The sequence below is a fragment of the Jaculus jaculus genome, chromosome 16 (genome assembly GCF_020740685.1).
Source record: "Jaculus jaculus isolate mJacJac1 chromosome 16, mJacJac1.mat.Y.cur, whole genome shotgun sequence".
Taxonomy (NCBI): domain Eukaryota; kingdom Metazoa; phylum Chordata; class Mammalia; order Rodentia; family Dipodidae; genus Jaculus; species Jaculus jaculus.
This window is the reverse complement of record NC_059117.1, coordinates 27,642,807-27,658,529: the sequence shown is the minus strand read 5'-3', so window position 1 is coordinate 27,658,529 and position 15,723 is coordinate 27,642,807. Positions and strand designations below refer to the sequence as shown.

At 35.6% G+C, this 15,723-nt stretch overlaps 1 protein-coding gene across 8 annotated transcripts in view; it reads left to right on the top strand.

Moving 5' to 3' along the window:
* The window catches only part of Dgkb (diacylglycerol kinase beta), a 690,706-nt gene that overhangs the window by 515,324 nt on the left and 159,659 nt on the right, over positions 1 to 15,723 (top strand). For all 8 annotated transcript variants that reach the window (XM_045135964.1, XM_045135963.1, XM_045135965.1 and 5 more), the window contains 2 exons: positions 2,243 to 2,333; positions 9,728 to 9,923. In XM_045135964.1, coding sequence (XP_044991899.1) covers positions 2,243 to 2,333; positions 9,728 to 9,923 — 287 coding nt within the window. The remainder of the gene's footprint in view (positions 1 to 2,242; positions 2,334 to 9,727; positions 9,924 to 15,723) is intronic.

Here is a 15,723-nt window from a genome sequence, read left to right as displayed (position 1 = left end):
ACTTTTGGATTTTTGGAAGTGTTGCAGTAAGTTTAATATTGCTGGGAGAAATCACCCAACCAAGAGTAGCTTGTGTAAAATGAGGTTTATTTTGGCTTACAGGCTTGAGGGGGAAGCTCTATGATGGTAGGAAAAATGATAGCATGAGCAAAGGGTGGACATCACCGCATAGCCAACATAAGTGGACAACAGGGACAGGAAAGTGTACCAAACACTGGCATGGGGAAACTGGCTATAACACCCATAAGCCTTCCCCCAACACTACACTCTCTCCAGAAGGCATTAATTCCCAAATATCCATGAGCTGGGAAGCTAGCATTCAGAACACCTAAATTTATGGGGGATACTTGAATCAAACCACTACAGGAAGCAAAATTCGTTGAGTCATTGAAGTATGTTTCCCTCACATAAAGGGATAAATTTTATTCATGTTTCATTTAAATAATTGTTAAATATAATTTTGCTTTTATGGGGAGATGAATGTTTTAATTAAATACTTGTTGAATGAATGAAAACATGGATGAATGAAAGAACCCAGAAAGATCTAGACAAAAGGCTGGTGCAAATATATTATACTTTACTCCCAACCTACAGAAGATGTAACTTTTATGAGAACGATGAATCAATATAAAAAAATTAAAATTTTAAAGCAGCTAGTGTCTAAACATATAAACGCATATTTAATACATAAAGTAGACAGTTGCATTAAGTTAATATGTATTTGTGTATAGGCACTGATCCATAGATCTTGCCATTAAATGTTTAAGTCTGCTCTGTCTCACTAGCTATTATTATTTATATCTTCTCAAATATATGAATTCAAGCCATAAAATCATAACAATATTTTTTGTAAAGAATCTGTGTTATGAGAATCTTAATATGAGATCCTATATTAGACTTTAGATTACTGAATTCAGCTTATGGCAAAAAGGCTTATGAAAATTTTGTAAGTAAATAGAACTTGCATAGTGCTAAATATACCTGAATATGTCTAGATAGACAATATAAGGTTTTCACAGGTAACCTTACAAGTAGTAACCTTGCAAGATGTCTTCTTGTCAAAAGTTTTATAGTCCAATTACAGCAAGATATCAATATTTAGTTCAAACAGAAGAATTCCATCGGGGGGACATATTCAAACATTGTAAGAAATGTTTCTGTACTGCCCTGGTCTGTAAAAATATGTATGTCACTTTGAAAATATGTATGTAATTTTACCTGTATTTTCTGCTAATGGAGACATGGATAATTAAAACTGCATTTTTTTATCATAAGAACAAATTTTAAGGCATTATTAGATAATGTCAAAATCAAATCAACCTCTGTAAAGTTACACTACGTGATCATGAATTTATTTACATGGTACAAAGATTCAACCACATCGTCACTGCATCATGGAAGAAAACAATTACAGTGTTACTTTAATGTTAAGCACTGAAATCATCTTAGATTTTTCTTTCAACTCTTGTTATATAGATGTTATCATGACTTACTTAATTCTTTCAGGCTACATTACAGTTTTGTACTATTGGTTGTATGAAATAGAAAAGTATGCTAAAACAACTAGTTATGGCAAATTTACTTAATTTCAGTGTTAGGGTAACTGGTAGGTTTGCTGTGTTAATGAGCTATCGCTATCCAATCCCACCTATTTCTAATGAATATATATCTATACACAAACTTCTGCCTATTGAAGATCTGTCTCTTTTTCCTCATGCACAGCTCAAAATAATTTTGTTTTTCTCTTTATGATAACTAAATGGCTAATTCTAAGATCAGTTTGCCCAAATACAAGAATTGTAGGCACCACAATTCATGTTCAAAGATATTATCAAACAATAGAAAAGTCACAGATATGCTTGAATCTATCAAATCAACAAATTCCTGGGACTCCGTTCAGGGACTTTTCATACAATTTAAGCTATGAGAATTTGTGATCATCCATTATGTTTTGGATGTCAGTTCTCAAAACCTTTTTTGTTCTTACAATGTAAGACAAAGGCAGACCATTAAAAACTCTTTTCTGAGGAGCTGGATAGATGGCTCAGTGGTTAAAAGCACTTTCTTGCAAATCCTGATAACCTAGAGTTCATTTGCAGCCACAGGATGCCCTGGTGCTCCCATTCTCATTCTCCCTGTCTCTCTCTCTCTCTCTCTCTCTCTCTCATAAATAGATAAATAAATAATACTTTCAAAACTCTCTTCTGACATTGATAACTGGCTTCTTACTTTCCTTTTTCAGAATGAAGAACAAATTCTGGTATTTTGAGTTTGGCACATCTGAAACTTTCTCAGCCACCTGCAAGAAGTTACATGAATCTGTAGAAATGGAAGTAAGAATGTGAATTTGCTTTTGTGAGCATGCGAAATGGCTTGTGTTTGGTTGTTAATGTGTTTGTGGTGGAGGCTGCATAGTGAAACGTACTTCAAGCAGCCCACATAGATTTACCCATGCTTCGTAAATATCTGTCAATCATGAAGGATATTGTACTGCCTGAATTATTATGGTTAAATGTGAGTGAGGTGATTTAATAACATATTTCAAAGAAAGAGAAATGGAGCACAGTCTTAGAAATCAAGGAAGGCACTGGGTTTAGTATGGAAGAAAAAAATGCCAGATAAAAACACAGCTAAACAAAATGGGGGAAAAGTTGCAAGAAGCATAAAATGCTTACAATTTTCAGGTCTCAATAGCTCAGAAATTTTAAAACACTATTCACTAAAACTCCATTTCATGAATAAATGTTAAAGTATAAATTTTGTTTTTCTATTCCTGTTCATTAACTAGTCTTGCTTAGCTTGTCATTTCCTTATTACATGTATGGGATGGGAAACTGCTGAGAAATAGAGCAAGGATAATAAAAACTATACTTAAAAAAAAAAAAAACTTGGAGCAAATTGGTCTGCCAAAAATGTCTAGACAGTACAGGACTGAAAGTTTTGGAGACATATTTGAAAGGAAAATGACATATTGAGAGATTTTTAAAGATTAAAGAAAGGAGTTATATTTTACAAAATTGGTAAAGACAAAAACAAAGGAATAAAATTCTGAAATATGGATTAGCAGATACAGATGAATAAATAGTTACCTGAACTTTACATAGAGATGCAGTAAAATCTACTGATAACTAGTTTGTCAGTAGCACATATTCAAGACATTATTTATAAACAGAAGCAATTATAGGACATTAAGGCTTTAAGCATTAAGGCTTGTTTAGGCTCTTTAAAATCCTAATTTCATAATCTGATGTTGGTGATAATGATACAAAAATGAAACAATTCTCAAAGTAAACTTTTTGTGCTTTCATCATCATAATTTAAAGATAAGATTAAGTTTTAACAGACTGGCTATCATGATATGGAAAGGGACTGGCCACCATAAAGACCTTGAAACATAATTTTGAATATGAGCATGATCACAGAAGGTTAAGGAGTTGGGCTTGTTATCCACTCTCTGTTAATTTTTCTTGTGATTCTTTTGCTGGGTCATATGTTTGTAATCATGAATAATTGTATAGCATATATTATTAACAATATATACACATTTTAATCATTCATATGATAATGTATATAGTTACATATATATGCCTATAAATATACCTACATATTAGCATTCATTTTATATACTACAATATTCCTATAACTTCAGAATCTTGAGTTTTTTTTGTGTGTGTGTGTATGATGTGTGTGTGTGTGTGTGTGTGTGTGTGTGTGTGTATGGGTGAGTGTGCATTGGAGCATGTGTGCCACAGCATACATGTGGAGCTCAGAGGACAGCCTCAGTTTTCAGTCCTCACACTCCCCCTTGTTTGAGGCAGTCTTTCATTGTTCACTGTGCTGCTGTGTATACCAGGTTTGCTGGCCCATGAGTTTCCAGAGATTTCTCATGCCTTTGCCTCCCATTTTACCCCAGGCGGGCTGGGATTACAGATGTGTGCGGCCACATCCAGCTCTACATGGATTCTCAGGACCTGAACTCAGGTCCTCAAAGTGGTGCAGCAAGTGCCTCTCCTCCTAAGCCACATCACCAACCCTCAAAATCATAATAAAAATAAAAAATTGTAAAGCTGATTTATATGATGAATTTTGAGCACTTTTGTGTAATTCTCCGTCAACTATGCACAAAGAAAATTGGTAGCAGAAGCCAAAATAAGAAGTATAGATACATAGTTTTGTTGAATATACTAGGAGACCCTCCTTAACGTCTCCTTTGTTTATCCTGTCCCTGAGCCCAGAGGCAAAGCCCGTCTATTCATGGAACTATGTTATGTGTGTCACAAGGTTTAAAAAAAAAAAGAAAAAGTTCAAGAAAAATTGCATTATATAGCAAAAGGTTTTTATATGAAAAATAAATGTAAAAAACCCACAATTTTTAAAGCTCTGATAAAATGAGTGTTTTTGTTCCACAAAATTTTACATCTTATAGGGAAAAATACTACATAGGGATTAGAGACATAGCTCATGTGGAAACGGATGGCTTTGCAAGCGTGAGGACTTGAGTTCAATCCTCAGTACCCAAAATGACATTAAAAAGAAAAGAAACTATTTAGGATGCTCTTCAGGAAATCTGGACTAGAACAAAGTTATATTTTTCCTAGAGTCCAATTTCCATATGTTTTCAAGACTGGCTTTCTGGATCTACATGGCTTTCTGGCTTGTTCTCAGAACCACTGTAATAGCACTTTTAAACTGGAGTTAACGGTGTGCACACTCCTTACTATACTGCTGTGTGCCGTGTGTGTGTGTGTGTGTATGTAACAACATCAAGCTTGCCTCTCTACTCACATTTTAATGAATCCAGTCTATCATATTAGCAGAATATGCCTTTCTACCCTCAAGGTTACTTCATAATTAAATATAACAAATCAGCAAATCGGAAATTTGATTCTGCTTGCTATTGCTTCCTATGTGGCCTAAAATCATGCCAAGTATGGTTTGAAAAATGTATAAGAGGGAATAAGCTATGTTTGTAGCAGAACCCCAAATGAAGGCTATGTTTTTTTCTTTGTTTGTTTGTTTGTTTTTGTTTGTTTTTTTGGCAGCCTCTTCCTAAGCCAGCCATATTCCATGCATGGTTTGATTTCACAGTCCTCTATCCAATAATTGGCTCCTTTTAATACAGTCAAACATTTGGGGTAAAACAACTATCACAGGACAGCACATCCTAATATCTATGATTTATGTATTCTTGACTGTCCCTCATGATTTGTACTAAGCAAGCACCTGTATTGTCTGAGTTTGTTTCTGTACATACATTATGAGAGATAGCATTACAACTTTATTGCAGAGATGAACATTTTTTAATAATGTTAGAATTTTTAAGTGTAAAGAGACAAAACAACTAGAAGAACATGTAAATGTGAAGAGAGAAAATAGTAACTTTACAAAACACACACACATATATATGTGTGTGTATGTGTATATATATATATATGTATATATATATATATATATTAAGATTCTTATTAGTTTTCAAACTTTACATATATATATATATATATATATATATATATATATATATATAAAGATTCTTATTAGTTTTCAAACTTTATCACAAACTACAAAGAATTAAAAGAAAACCTTAACATTAAAAGAAAGATTTAAAAAACAAAGTTCACGTTAAAGTATTTTGGAGGAAAGGTATAAGAGTCTTAACAATCTCCAGTAAGCATCTAAGACTGAGATGCAAGTTTCATCCCCATGTCCCAGGCTTCATTAGTAAGGCAGTATGAAACCTCTTTCCACAAGCCATTCAAGTCATTTGGTTGTTACTAAGATTAGAGGGGTGGGAAATGTTAACATCAAAAATTTTCACGTGTTTTCACTCATTTTCACAAATGAGTAACTGATCTCAAAAATTAACAAATGCAATAACAACATGCATACAAAACTGATTATCAGGATTTGAAAGATGAGGTGTTCTTATTGCCAATTAACAAAGCAAACGTGATTTTGAGAGGCAATAGGGGTGCCCCTGTACACCCATCTTAATGCACAAGTAACTGTAAGATAATGTCTCACATTTCATTGACTAAAATTCTGATTGAGTTCATCTGGCACAGCTAGAAGCTGATGTCTTATGGGAAAAAAATATACCTTATCGTTGATTATAGCACATCAAACTACTTATACTTACACCTCCCCAAAGTTTATAAACTAAGATTAATCCATATTGAAAGACAATTATTTAATATTTTATTTTTATTTATTTATTTATTTGGCAGAGAAAGAGGGAGAGAGAGAGAGATTAAGAGAGAGAAAGAGAGAATGGGCACACCAGGGCCTCCAGCCACTGCAAACAAACTCCAGATGCTTGAGCCCCCTTGTGCGTCTGGCTAACGTGGGTCCTTGTGAATCGAACCTGGGTCCTTAGGCTTTGCAGACAAACACCATAATGGCTAATCCATCCCTCTGGCACTGAAAGACAATTTTGAACCTTCTTCTGGATAAGATCGTCCATCTTCAAGTAGAAAGAGCAGAAGACGGCTTCACAATGTTACACCATTGAGATGCTCACATCTTGCATGGTAATGGCCTGTACATAGTAAAAACGTTCAGGATTTAGTGAACTGAGGCTCTTAGCTTTTAAGCTTTTATAACCTTTTCCTCTGTCACTACTATTAAAAAAAAAAATCTTAAATCTTCAATGCATATGAAAATAGTTTGTGACACACTATTATAACTTGTTTATATTTCATAGCCTTCTCCTCACATTTTATTTTCATGGACTCAACTGGTGTGCTTCAATTCCCCATCTCCATCAGCAGTAGTGCAAAACTTCCCCAGCTAATGAACATGATGTGAATGCAAACAGAGGACCGTGGCCTGGGGTCAAAAGGCAGTGGGGGAAAAAATCATTAATAAACACCAATTTATTTAAGTACATTGTCCTGCTCTCAAAGGGACATCAGTGTTCTTCATATCTCCTTGCTCTCTGTGACTTCTTGAGGACTTTTTTTTTTTTTAACATATCAGAGAGAAGGAAGAACTGATGCTTTTTACTAAGCCTCGTCATGAGAGGAGTGTGAAGACTGAAACGGAGTAAGAAGTCGTTCCCACCGCTGTGTCCACGCTGCCCCACGGAAAGGCGAGAGTTCAGCGAGACAGAAACAAAAAAAAAAAAGAAAAAGAAAAAGAAAAAGAAAAAAAGTTGCCGATTTGCAGCTTGCTCTCCTTTTCTGAAGTTGAACAAAGGAATCTTCCTTCACTAATTCTGAAAGTGACTTGTCACAGTGGGGTTCTAAGTCCTAGTCAAATAATTGTCTTAGTGTACTTCCTGCTGTGTTCAATATTGAGTGAAAATGGAAGCCAGGCCCTGACTCCAGCTTATTTCACAATTCTTCTGTTATTTAAATGATTTTAGTCAGTTTGGGGGAAGCCAGACCTTTATAAATTAACAGCAGGGAAATACCAAAGGTGTCAGATTGCATATTTATCATCTTTTTCGTGTAATGCTTAAATATGTATTAAGAAGTGACTGACATAAATTAGGCAGATTTCAGAAGCCACAGGCCGTGGCTTGTAGAGGACCCCCTTCTGCTTGACATTTCATCCTTGTCAAAGATCAAATTATTTTAATTTAGGCTGCAAATTATAAGGAATGAAGACTTCTTTGTGGGAATTCCCTGTGGTAATCTGACTTTTGTTTTTACTGCTGCTTGTCAGTGTGCAAAAGATATAATATGCATGCAAATAAGGTTAAAAAATATGTGCTCTCTAATTATCCAGCCAGTACATCCCACTTGAAGACAGTGGGAGGCCTGACACACAGTATGTGTTTGATTCATTGAGGCCTGCAGGGTATTTACACAAGATTACTTTTAATTATGAAATTAATATCTGTTTATCTAGAATATATAGCGGTAAGTGAGTATACACATGAGCAGAATTCTTTAGTAAAAAGAAATGATCCTAATTTAATACATGAAAAGGAGAAAAAAAAATGAACTACATGATTCAGATCTTGGTCTCACTCTCATTGAAACAAATTGAATGAAAAATTAGCCCATCTTCTAGAACTGTTTCTACCCATGCCAGACAGGCTGAAGATGTGTCGCTTTCTTCTATGGTTTGCATTTATTCATCAACAAGATTCAAGATGAAGTGAATGTGGAAAAGAGTGCTTCAGTATTTCTTTACTAATTCAGTGGAGTATTACGTCTTCTAGTCTAAAAGTCAAGGTTTCCATGAGAAATGACGACGTTAGTATGGGCAATTTAAAAATACTAATAAATAGCAGTGGAAACAGCTGCACTACAGAAATTCTTCGGTTTATGACATGTTTATCCCTAGAAAAATCCTTTTGTAGACAAAGTTAAAAGTGTATATCTCTTCTCATTTTATCTTAAAAAGTGGAATAATAATTTCTGGGAATATAGTTATAACAATAAGTATCATCTTCAAAAACCCGTAGCAAGTGAGTAATTGGAATGCCATCCAAAAACTTCAGAAAAGAATTGTCATTCATCCATACAAATCTGTTAACAGTGACAAACAATTCCAAACCTAAGTAGATGGCAATACTAGAAAAATCTTGTGTGTCGGTAAGATTCATAATTTTCATAGTCAACAGGGTCACTTGTCACCAGGCAAACAAACAGAAACAAGCCAGGCAGCTGGAAGATTCCATTATTCAAGCACCTACAAAGTTAAGAGTGGCTAACGATTCGTTTACCACTTCTCTTCATTTTCCTTCACTCAATCTGCCTGCTGTCCCATCTTCATTTAGATAACTGTGCCTCTAATCATGTCCTGCTTAGGCCTTACTCTAGACCAGGAGCCCTCATTGCTCACTCCAAAGTAATTGGGATCCTCCGAGGTTACTGTTTGGTACTTGCTTTTCCTTTTACAAAACTCCTTGCAGTCATTTTATTCTTTGCCTTAAAAAAACATGGTACCTGAGACTGGCGTCGGGGACATTCCTGGCATAGGGAGGTGGAGGCAGGAGAATCTGGCATTGAAGTCATTCTTGGTTATGTTAAGAGTTTGAGACTCTGTCTTAAAAGAGAAGAAAAGAAAGAGAAAAGAAGGAAGGAAGGAAAGTATGAAGGAAAGAGAGCTTTTGATAACAAATTATTTATTTTCCCTTAGAAGTATCTTATAATATATTCTCTGTAGATAACAATCATTACCATTTTTGACTGATTTTTTTAAATAAACTATTATTATTTTATATTTATTTGTGTGCATGTGTGTGTGTATGTGTGTGTGCGTGCCCATGCGCCAGAGTCTTGAGGCCACCTCAAACAGACATCAAATATGCCACTTTTTGCATTGAGTTTTATGGGGTTGGATTTTGGAATTGAACCCTGGCTTGCAGACTTTAAAAAATATACTTTTATCCACTGAGCCATCTTTCCAGTACCTCTGCCTGAAATTTAAACATCTTCCCAAGACTCAATGTCCTTGGTGTACACAGGAAATTCACAATCCATTATACAAGCAGTCACTGGTGTGTGTCTCTCCCAGTGGTTTTCTATAAACAAAGAGGCAGTGGTGACTTGATTTGATCATTTTTAATCATTATTGATAACTGGTTAATGTTAATAGATGCTTTATCTTTTCTGTTGACATCTGGTATATGTATTTAAGTGTCCTTGAAAGGCTTATTTTAAAATTATAAGATTATGACTGTAAAATGCCTTATTAAAAGCTAAAGAAGTAAATAAGAAATCAAAGAAAGAGATAAGACATCTTTTATTGTTGTTCTTTTCTCTTTATTCATCAGTGTGATGGAGTACAGATTGACTTAATAAACATATCTCTGGAAGGAATTGCTATTTTAAATATACCAAGCATGCATGGAGGATCTAATCTTTGGGGAGAGTCTAAAAAGAGAAGAAGCCATCGACGAATAGAGAAAAAAGGCTCTGACAAGAGGCCCACACTCACAGATGCCAAAGAATTGAAGTTTGCAAGTCAAGGTAAGGTCTCTCATAAATGACTCAAATTTCTTATTAACCTTGTTCCAAATACTATCTTAAAAGTACAAGACTTTTTCACTGTATAATATCATGCATGCATTTATCAGATACCTACATCTGATTAAGTTATAGTAGATTCTAAAATCATAGGTATTTTTCATGCTTGTTTTTTACTCTTAAATTCTTTCTTTGTTTTGAATTGCCAGCAGAAAATAAGATGCGTGTTTGCTGGTGGTAGGGTACACTAGTTAAAGCACTTAAGTTGTCTCCAAGAAATTTATCTGTGACTTTCTACAAGCAGGATATGACATAGAAGGACAGTATGTTAAACTACTGTTCCAAGTATAAAAGGTTCTTTCAATATCACACAATATTTATCTGCTACTATTTTCCCAGAAAATCTATATTCATTACTAGAAGATCTGGCACAGAGAACACAGGACCAAAAATCTACTATACACAACTATAGAGAAGGATTTTCAATTACTTGTTATAGAATCCATATTGGAATGTTACAAATAAATCTTGTGAATAAACTTATTTTTAAAGTATATTAAATGGGCTGGAGAAATAGCTTAATGGTTAAGGCGCTTGCCAGTAAAGCCTAAGGACCGAGGTTCATCTTCCCATTACCCACATAAGCCAGATGCACAAGGTGGTACATGCGTCTGGAGCTGGTTTTCGGTGGCTGCAGGCCCTGGCGCACCCATTCTCTCTTCTTTATCTGTCTCTTTCTCTCTTTCTGCCTCCAATAAATAAATAAAATATTTTAAAAGATATCAAATTGTTGCTAGTATCCATAATTTATGTATACTAGTCTATTTGTCACTCTAGGAAAAATGAACATTAGCTAGGATTACTTCTTGCTTGTAATGCTGGTTCATAGATGGGGCACGAGTACTGACTGAGTTTAAAGGCAACTTGGGCTACATAGTGAGTTCCAGGTTAGCCTTGCCTTCAAAATAGGATGCATAGAAAGAAAAGGAAGGAAGGAAGGAAGGAAGGAAGGAAGGAAGGAAGGAAGGAAGGAAGGAAGGAAGGAAGGAAGGAAGGAAGGTGAGAGAGAGAGGGAGGGAAGGAGGAAGGAAAGAGAGAGAAAGAGGAAGGTAGTAAGGAAGAAAGAAAGGAAGGAAGAGAAAGAGAAGTAGGGGCACAAGAGAGAGGGAAGGAAGGACAAAGAGAAAGAGAAAAAGAGAGAAAGAGAAAAAGAGAGAAAGAGAAAGAGAAAGAAAGAAAGAAAGAAAGAAAGAAAGAAAGAAAGAAAGAAAGAAAGAAAGAAAGAAAGAAAGAAAGAAGGAAGGAAGGAAGGAAAGAAAGAAAGGAGGAAAGAAAGAAAGACTGGAGAGATGGCTTAGCAGTTAAAGTGCTTGCCTGAGAAGCCTAATGACCCAGGTTCAACTCTCCAGGTCCCACAAGAACCAGATGCACAAGGTGCAACTTGTGTCTGAAGTTTATTTGCAGTGGCTAGAGACCCTAGAGTGTCCATTCTCTCACTCTTTCTTTCTCTCTCTCCCTCTCTGTCTATCTCAAATAAAAATAAATAAAAGAAATAAAGAGAGAAATAAGAAAAGAAAGAAAGAAGAAAGGAAGGAAAGAAGAAGGGAAGGAAGAAAAAAGGAAAGAAAGAAAGAAGGAGGAGAGAGATGAAAATGAGGGAGGAAGTGAGTGAAAGAGGGAGGGAACCTATTATCTCAGTGTAGCAAAGAGAAAAATGAGAAGTGATTGCATCCTTAAAGACTCATTATCAATGAGTCAGTAAGTAAGTAAATATAATGTGAGGTAACTTACTGACAGGATGATGTGTTCTTCTATAACTGGCTCAAGTTTCCACAGAGGCTTTTCTTCCATGTGTCTTACCAGGTAAGAACACTTGCCATGCAAGGATGAAGGCCTGAGAGGGGTTCCCTAGCACCCATGGAAAAACCTGAAAACTCTTTAGGGTTCACTAACTGAAAGCAAAGAGCAGCTCTGGGTTGAGGGAGAAATTCCATCCCAAAGAAACATGTGGATGAGTGATAAAAGAAGCCACATGATATTTATATTACATTTTGGAATGATTACTTGTTTTTCTAAACCAGAAAGTTCTGCAGGAATAAGATATGTGAAGGAAACATATAACTAGGATTTTGTTAGATAGAAATAAATTTGTGATACAAAAACATTTAAGTTAAGAAAAACAGTTAACTTGTTTACATTTAAAGAAATGTCATAAATTGGGCTGGGCAGATGACCTAACAGTTCAGGCGCTTGGCTGTGAAGCCTAAGGACCCAGAATCCATGTAAGCCAGGTGCTCATGGTAGTGCATGACTCTGGAGTTCCTTTGCAGTGGCTATAGGCCCTGGCATGCCCAATCTCTCTCTCTCTCTCTCTCTCTCTCTCTCTCTCTCTCTCTCTCTCTCTCTCTCATAAATAACAATATAATAAGGAAAAAAGAAATGTCATAAATTAAAGTTTCAAAACTAGGTTTGGTCTATTGAATCCTCATTATGTTCAGCTGAACTTGAGCTTAGGATCCCAAGTAATTCATTTGCTTGCAATTTTTGAGAGTAATCATAAGATCATAATATTTTTAATCATTATATTGGTTAGAAAATATGCTAATGACTGTTACTATCCTACTGAATACAGCAACTTTTTTCAGTGCACTTTGGAAGCATACACTCACATTTGTCAAAATCAGTGGACATGTTCTTTGTGTTTATAATGCAAACAAGTGTACTAGATACAGATGCCATAGTCTTTACACAAAACTGTACAGCAGGCAAGTTGATTTCCAGTGCTCCTAAACTTAACACTTAATCTTCCCCATGTCTTTGCAACTGCTGAGTTCATTTTTACCTTCCTCTCCTAAATTAACGTGAGAAAGATGTCTAATAAATTCACTCACATTAATGTATAAATGACTGATTGCAGATGAAGGTAGAGGTATTTGCATTTTAAAAGATATAAAGGCCTTCAGCTAAAATGTTATTTTTCAAACTGTATTCTACTGAGTTATAGCTGCAATGCTTCAGTAGTTCTTAAAAACTTCATATTCATTGCTGCATTTGGAACAATTAAAAACAACTGTTATGACAGTACATTAAGCTATTTATATAAAATCCTTAAGCACATTCAGTATTCTCAAATTATTTACAGACAGAGATACTTTATCTGGTCTTCCTCTTCTTCCCTTTTTGTTGCTAGGTAATGAGTAGGTGGACAGACAAATGGGCAGGCATACAGGTGCACATAACTACTCAAACACCTTCATATGCATATGTATATATGAATAAACAAATACCCGTGACATTGTTTGGAGAGTCGATTAGGCATTGGTCATTTAAAAGAGCATGCTTTGCATATTTAATGAGAAAAATGACTAACTGGACTCATTATATAAACCATATGCAGCTAAGTGAACAATAAACCCAGGTACTATTGGCATAAGAGTCTAACAGCACAAAGTAATTAGTAGAAGTTAAAACAAGATAATACCAATATTTTAAATGAAAATGAAGACCATTTTATAATGGCATTTTTTTTCTCATAAGGAAATCGCATGACTTAGCTAGCTCTAACAAATAACAGGCTCATACTAACCTGTATAGCAAACATGCCTTGTCAGAGATGAGTTGATTTAAACCTGCTCATTGCTACATATAAGGAGCCAGAAACAAAATTTAAAAATTTGTATTTATATTGAAAATAAAATAAATCCGAATAATAAACTTTAAGTAAACATTTCAACCAGGCAGCAGTAACATAAATTTGTATGCACAGAAAATATGTTTGAAAGGCACCTGGGACAAGTTTTTTTTTAATTTTGTATTTTTTAATGTTTTTATTGATTATTCATTTGCAAGGGGGAGAGGCGGGGGGGGGGGAGGAAGGGAGAGAGACAGAGAGCACCAGAGCCTCCTGACACTGAAAATGAACTGCAGACACATTTGCCACCTTGTGTATAGAGCATTACGTGGGTACTGTGAAATTGAACCCCCAGTTGTCAGGTTTTGCAAGCAAGTGACCTTTGCTGCTGAGCCATCTCTCTGGCCCCATAAAGTATGAGAATAAGTCTTAAATCAGAAAATGAGGACCTCTCAATAAAATAAACCAGTTTAGTTCTACTACAGTTAGCTCTAGACAATAGACAAATTCAGCTTTCACCAGTAATCACAACTGGTCTACATAGCAAAGTCATATTACTGATATGTATCTGTCTATTAGGATAGTCTCAGTATTACATAACCAGAAAAACTACATATGAATCAGTGAAGACGTCAGAGAGATAGCTCAGTCAGTAAAGTGCTTACCTTGTAAGTATAAGGACCCAAGTTCAATCACCTGAACTCAAGCAAAAAGGCCAGGCTTGGTGGCATGCTTTTATTATCAGAGATAAGGAAGCCAAGACAAACGATCCCCGGAGCTTGCTGACCAGCCAATCTCAGCCTGCTTGGTGAGTTCAAGGACAGTGAAATATTGTGTTTCAAAAAAGGTGGATGGTGGCTGGGAGAGACAACATAAGGCTCTCCTCTGGTGTCCACACGCATACCTTTACATAGGCATTCACTCCTGCACACGTGACTGTTCACAAGCACACACACAAATCACTTGAAAGGAGAAATAGAAAGGCTGCAATATTACCACTGTCTGCCTCAAACTAGCCCTCATATTCTTACAAATTTCTCATCCTGAAAAATGTTAGCAACTTGAACCTAAGTTTGAACGATTTGTATTTGCACAAAAATTCTAATTTTCATTTTTAGTGTTTTTATTCAAACTTCATTTGCAAAAAAAAAAAAGTTGTTGACTACTTTAAAAAGTTCAAAAACCACTGAGCAAAAGTAATTAAATTCAAACCATAGACTTTCCAACACTTGCCAGAAGTGAAGGGAGGTGCTGCCAGGAGCAGCTGGACTTCCTGCTTGAAACCTCATTAAGTCGGTCCCCGTCTCTCCTGCACATGGGTACTGCAAGCCAGGTACTTGCCACAGGAAAGTTTATCTTAAAAACTGATTAACATATTATGTCATGCAGGAAATTTTCTGATTCATTCACATTTACTAACACTAATTATTTTATTTGGTCAGACATTTCCAAAGCCTAACAAGCACTCACTGATGGAAATGAAGTGGTTTAGGTGCAGTTATTCAAATATTTTAAAATCGAACCGTGTTTTCACATATATATTTTCTATTACACGTCTTCTGCTTGTGGTGATGAACCCTGTTTTTAAATTATGATAGTCATCAAAACTGTCCTTCCAAAATAAAATCTGTATAAAAATAGAGTAACTATGGCTAAACCAAATAATACAAAAAGTAATTAATTGTGGCAAAAATTGTGAAGGGGCAAGACCCTGAAAAGATGATGATGTCAAGATAAAAGAGAGACTAATGGATAGAGGGAAGGGATATGATGAAAAGTGGATTTGTGGAGGGGAAAGCGGGGCAGGGGAGGGATTTATTATGGCTTATTGCCTATAATTATGGAAGTTGTCAGTAAAAAATGTTTTGAAAGTTGTGACGTGGGCTGGAGGGATGGCTTAGTGGTTAAGGCGTTTGCCGGCAAAGCCAAAGGACCCATGTAAGCCAGATGCACGAAGGGGCACACGTGTCTGAAGTTCATTTGCAGTGGCTGAAGGCCCTGGCGTGCCCATTCTCTCTCTCTCTCTCTCTCTCTCTCTCTCTCTTTCTCTAATAACTAAATAGAATTTTAAAAGTTGTGATGGTGGAGCAAAAATCATCAAAGTTTACAACACCACAGTAGGCCATGTGAAAACTTAGTGTAAGCATTTTTATTAATTTTCATTTCCCTTCA